The sequence below is a fragment of the Seriola lalandi genome, unplaced genomic scaffold, assembly GCF_002814215.2.
Source record: "Seriola lalandi dorsalis isolate HSWRI2012SDOR001 ecotype SW California unplaced genomic scaffold, Sedor1 jcf7180002054967, whole genome shotgun sequence".
Taxonomy (NCBI): domain Eukaryota; kingdom Metazoa; phylum Chordata; class Actinopteri; order Carangiformes; family Carangidae; genus Seriola; species Seriola lalandi.
Window position 1 is genome coordinate 139,472 of NW_019525518.1, and position 5,751 is coordinate 145,222.

The 5,751-nt window shown below is 51.4% G+C and overlaps 1 protein-coding gene across 4 annotated transcripts in view; it reads left to right on the forward strand.

Moving 5' to 3' along the window:
* Nucleotides 1-5,751, forward strand: part of cul9 (cullin 9) — a 33,135-nt gene that overhangs the window by 9,338 nt on the left and 18,046 nt on the right. For 2 of the 4 annotated variants that reach the window (XM_023395672.2, XM_087170894.1), the window contains exons 3-13: nt 960-1,114; nt 1,408-2,022; nt 2,509-2,650; nt 2,732-2,922; nt 3,023-3,209; nt 3,285-3,527; nt 4,023-4,221; nt 4,335-4,536; nt 4,651-4,841; nt 4,922-5,118; nt 5,350-5,498. In XM_023395672.2, coding sequence (XP_023251440.1) covers nt 960-1,114; nt 1,408-2,022; nt 2,509-2,650; nt 2,732-2,922; nt 3,023-3,209; nt 3,285-3,527; nt 4,023-4,221; nt 4,335-4,536; nt 4,651-4,841; nt 4,922-5,118; nt 5,350-5,498 — 2,471 coding nt within the window. Of the gene's footprint in view, nt 1-959; nt 1,115-1,407; nt 2,023-2,508; nt 2,923-3,022; nt 3,210-3,284; nt 3,528-4,022; nt 4,222-4,334; nt 4,537-4,650; nt 4,842-4,921; nt 5,119-5,349; nt 5,499-5,751 lie in introns of all 4 variants that reach the window. The other 2 variants (XM_023395670.2, XM_023395671.2) reach the window with 1 other exon arrangement.

Sequence of the window (5,751 nt, forward strand, 5' to 3'; positions counted from 1 at the left end):
GTAGTGAATGTTTTTACGTTCCATCGAGGTGTCACTGAGATATCGTGTCCAGACGTGTTCAGCAGGTGACCTGGTGACCTCGTACAGACTCGGGTTCACCTGTCGATGACACGCACAGCAGAGAGGGAGGAAGTCACCTGAAAACAAGCAGAAACCTGTCAGACTTTTTCTCATTGTTCTTCCTTCCTGTTTGAATCCTCTCAGAGGAAGTTGAGAGTCCGTCACAGTTGACGGCAGTTAATTCCATTTAAATGGAGCAAAGGTCCTGAAATCATGTTAAAGCAGGAAAGACACAAACACTAAGAAACAAGTCAGACCCAGACCGTGTCCACATACTTTTGGCCATGATGTGCACGAGGCTCCATGCTCTCAACACACTGTTTGATGTGGACTTTAATGGTTGAATGTGCCGCTCAGTAATTTGCGTCGGAGTGAGACCTCGCTTCACTGTGGTTTTAAAGCTGCTGCCTCTCCCTGTGACCCAGCCTGCAGTTCACCGTCAGTCCTGCTCCTGAGGGGGGGCGCTGCAGCTCACAAAGGTTTACTGTTGAGTTCAGTCACTGATTCATCGTTTTCATTTTCAAACAGGAAGTCAGAAAAACATTCATATATGTTCAGTTTTCTTTGTCGTGTCTCATCAGAAATAATAATTAATATTTCTTGATTTTGTTTTGTTTTTTAAATCAGGCTTCAATTTTTTGACGTGTCATCAACAAACAAATAAATAATAAAACAAATAAGTAAATAACATAGTAAATTACAAACATAAGGTTTATATATATATATCTAAATGTTGTGTATAAGCAGCAGTGTTATACAGGTTAAAGCGTGTAATGATTCATACTTAGCTCTGTTAAAGAGACTTTGATCTGAGAGACGAGGACGTGACAGTAACAGACAGGTGAGGGCAGAGGTGTGACGTCCAGGTGTGACGGTGTCTCCTCCCGTCTCCTCCGCAGGAAGTCGAGCCTACGTCCTCCTGTCCCTCAGTCAGCAGGACGGCATCGAGCAGCACATGGACTTCGACAACCGCTACACGCTGCTGGAGCTGTTCGCTGAGACCACGTCGTCAGAGGAGCACGGCATCTCCTTCGAGGGGATTCACCTGCCGCAGGTAAACACGTACTCACACCTGTGAGAGGCCTGAAGCAGGACACTGCAGACGAGTCTTAAAGGGCCAGTTCACCAGATTAGTCCAGTCTGAAGTGGACTGTGATGTAGAAGATGTCTGGAGTCCAGCTTCACTCAGACTCTGTTTTTACCTGAGGCAAGAGGAGATGGGACTTTAATCTGTTTTAATTATTATTGATTATTGGATTTTTTATAACGAACGTTTCAGACAGAAACAATTCAGTCGTTCTGAGCTGAATATTTTCTTGATATTTAATGTTTCCTGTCTGTGCTCAGATTCCTGGGAAGCTGCTCTTCTCTCTGGTCAAGCGTTACCTGTGCGTCACGTCTCTGATGGACAAACTCAACACAGCGGGGGCGGACTCCAGCTCTGACAGACAGGACGCCAGCCCCTCCCCCGCTTCCACCTCCTCCTCCAGCGCCGCCCACCAGACGGAGCACCTGCGGATGCAGCGGGAGTTCGACTTCACCATGGCGATGGCCAACCTGATCTCGGAGCTGGTCCGGGTGATGGGCTGGGACCGGAACCGCCAGCCCCCCGCCGGCTCCGCCCACCACCCCGGAGGAGGCGGGTTCTGCGGGGAGGAGCAGGTGGAGGAGGCGTCCCGTCCCGTCCTGAGGTCCATCTTCCAGCCTCGATTCTGCGCCTCCCCCATCGTCCTCCCGGTCAACTCCGTCGTCGCGGCACCTGCAGCCACACCACCGAAGAAGAAGACGGGAAACGGATTCAAAACACGCTCCGACTTCGCCAGCCGCTCCGCCTACGTGGAGTACGTTCAGGACAACCTGAAGAGCGGCATGATGGTCCGCATGCTGGAGGACTACGAGGAGGTGAGCGCCGGCGACGAAGGAGAGTTTCGCTACAGCAACGACGGCTCGCCACCTGTTCAGGTGAGACTGATCCAGATGCAGACCTTACTTTAACACTTTCTCCTTTTTAAAAGTTTCACTAAGTGCTGCACAGATCCAGAATCAGCACGACCTCAGATCATTATTTCTGTCACTCAGTAAAGACTGAATACAGCTCCACTTCCTTCTTTATTCAGAGATAAAAGCTGTGAACTGTGACAGACAGACAGACAGACAGACAGACAGACAGACAGACAGACAGACAGACAGACAGGTGCTCATCGTCTTTCTCTAAACATCTGGCTGCTGTCTGATTTCATCCTCACGCTGAGCTCACAGTTAAACTGCGGAGCCTCAGAATCGGACACTCTCATTGGCTGTGACATCACACACTGACGCCAATAGGAATGTCCAATTCAGTGATGTGACTCCAGACGTCAGTAGCAAAGATGGCGGATGAGAATCGAGAGAGAGAGAGAGAGAGAAAACTACTCCATATATTTAATAACTGTGTGTGTGTGTGTTCAGGTGTACTGGAACTCCCTGTCCAGGACCTACTGGGTCCACTGGCACATGGTGGAGATCCTGGGCAGCGGCAGCAGCAGCCAGGCGGAGAAGGAGACGCAGGAGAAAGCCTCGTCTCTCACAGAGACCCTCAAACTCACCGCAGGTAACACGGCTCACCTGTCTGCGCACCTGTCTGGAAGAGTTTCTCCTCCTACTACTTCCTCCTCCTCCTCTCGTCCCCCAGTGAGTCAGACGTTCTTCTCCAAGCCCCCCGGCGGTCTCTACTCGCTGCCCTACCTGTCGGAGGGTCTGCAGGCGGAGCCGGCGGCGCTGAGCAGAGCGGAGTGGTGGGAGATCCTCTTCTTCATCAAGAAGCTGGAGCCCAAACAGCAGCAGGAGGTGAACGGCGTCCTGCTGCAGAGCCTCGACGACCAGGTAACACACACACACACCAGGAGGCATGCTGGGAAACTGAGGCCGGGTCAACAGACACAGACCAGGTGTTAACACTCTGCTTCCCTCTGTGCGGCGTCAGGACGGTGAGCTGGACGACTCGTCTCTCATCAGCCTGTCTGTCCCCGGAGACGTGGCGAAGAAGCTGCTGCACTACCTGAAGCAGAAGCTGCCGTCGTCGTGTCTCAGCGACCTCCTCTGCTCCCACGCCTTCTCCAAACACTACCTGAGGAGAGGAGGAGGATGTCTGGAGGACGAGGAGCTGCTGGGTGAGGACAGAGACACCAGACGCAACTTTCTGTGTCCGTCCAACAGCCTCAGTTCTCACTGTGTTTGTCTTCCAGCTGAAAGCTCTCTGGGCTCCTCTGGTTTGGGAGGAGGAGGAGCAGGAGGAGGAGGCAGCGCACAGAGCTCCTCGTCTTCATCGGCGGCCTCGGCCTCCTCTTCCTCAGCGATGGCCTCCGTCTCCAAGAAAGCAAAGAAGGAGATTTCTTCAGATTCAGGAATCAGCAGCTCGGAGACGGAGAGCGAGCTGCCGACAGAGGACGACAGCAAATACCCCGACGACCTGGAGGACAAGATGAAAGGTGAGGGACAAGTGAGGGGATATACAGTGTGTGTATATATATGTGTGTATATATATATTTATATATATAATTTTAGATTCTTCTGTCATTAAACTTCCTCATTATTTCATGAACCCAACATCTTTTTAAAACTATGAGTTGTTTGTTGTTGTAACACGACCTTATGTCATGTGACCGGACTGATGACATCATGGTGTTTATGCTCCAACTTCATTGTTTTTGATGAACAAATAAAACGTCTAATTGTGATTTTGTCTTTGGTTTTCGACCTTTTGAAACTCTCACTTGTAGATTCACCGTCTGTCTCTTTAATTATCTTTAGTTCTTCCTGTCGTTCACCAGGTTTTTAAAAACATTCTTTCTGTATATTTTCTTCATTGCTTCATGTTTTTACCAACATTGTTCGTGTCACCATGACGATGAAAACACCATGTCGGCGCTAACGTTCGGATCCAGCTGAGGTGTCTGACCTCCTCTGTCCCGTCCTCCCTGCAGTGTTCAACAACCCGCGGGTCCAGGGGAAGAAGACGGCGCTGGAGAAGCTGGGCGAGGTCGTGGACATCCTGAAGAAGGGGGGGGCGGGCTCGGACCAGGCCCAGCAGCTGGCCGGTGTCCTCTTCATCACCAGGCTGCTGGAGGAGAAGGGGTCCCAGGAGAAGAACTCCATGAGGAGCGACTCCGCCCAGACCATACGGTGAGACACCGGCACAGAGAGGGGGCGTGGCTTATCAGGGGGCGTGTTCCAGGAAGTACACGGAGCTGGGGGGGGGGGTCTGTGCAGTGTCTCTGATGTGTTTCCTGTCACAGGGACAAGGTGCTGAAGCTGCTGGTGGAGCTGCTGGGCTCGTCCTCTAAAGACGTGGTCATCAGCTCGCTCAGACTCACTCACCTACTCATGCTCAAATACGAGTGGAGGGTTTCCTTCGCCACGGAGGGCGGAGTCAAAGCCATCCTGTCCTGCATGCAGGAGTTCTCCTCCGTCACACACGTCCAGCAGCTGGCGCTCGCGGTGAGACGGCTCCCACACGTCCACTGACGTTTAGTTCAGTCAGAGTTATGACATCACACATCACAGACCAATCAGCAGCAGAGTTATGACCTGTACTGTCGTTTCCTCCGTCAGACTCTGAAGGTCATCACCGGAGCCAGTAAACACGACCTCCGCAGCGTTGGCAGCAGTCTTCCTCTCTCTGAGTCCGGCACTCAGATGATGCTGGAGATCTTCGCCAGCATCGGCTCGGCCACGCCCGAAGGCTCCAGAGGCCTGCTGGGAGCCATCCCTGCCGCCATCGACCTCATGCTGAAGACGAAAGGGTAACCGACGGCCCCCGGTTCAGGTCTTTGTGTGTCTGGCAGTCTGCGTCCTGTGTTCTGATTGTTGACCCTCTGTGCAGCTGCATGCTGTCGGTGCGTAACGGCCTGCTCGTCATCATCATGCTCATCTCCAACCACAAGAGCCTGGCGGAGCAGCTGGTGGCCTGTGACGTCACCGCCGTCCTCAAGAAGTGTCTGGCTCTGTCCCGGGCTGAGACCATGCTCGCCATCATCGCCCTCAACCACATCTCCATGGTGCACAAGCTGGAGAGCAAAGGTACGAACGTTACCTGAGACACACACTGATCTGAGACCTGAAACTGAGTGTGTCACACTGATGATCAATTAGATCAATGAGTCTGAGGATTATTTTATTCATTAGTTGATTCATTATTAAAAATGTCAGAAAAGACTGACGACACACATACAGGTGTTCTGGTTTACCTGTGGTGTTCACTGTGTGTGTGTGTGTGTGTGTGTGTGTGTGTGTGTGTGTGTGTGTGGTCAGAGTGTCACGAGCACCTGGACCTTAAGGACACGGAGCTCCAGATGTTGGTGGTGAGTCTGAAGGAGCAGACGGCCACTAAAGAGGTGATCCAGACTCTGGAGCAGCTGCTGTGTGACGACACGTCACAGCTGGAGGAGGAACGCAGCCAGGTGCGCACACACACACACGTTTTTGTTATACACCAAGATAAAAAATAAAGAGTGAAAAGAAACAAACAAAGATTTTTATGAACATTTTTCTAAAATAAAAAATAAAAACTGCACCTGCTATAAATTGACATCAGATCAATAATTAAACTGATCGTCTCCACAGTTCCACGACCTTCAGTGTGTGGTGTGTCAGGTTCAGAGTCTGTGGCTGTTGTTTCTCTGATGTAATCCAGATCGAGGTTCAATATAAGAA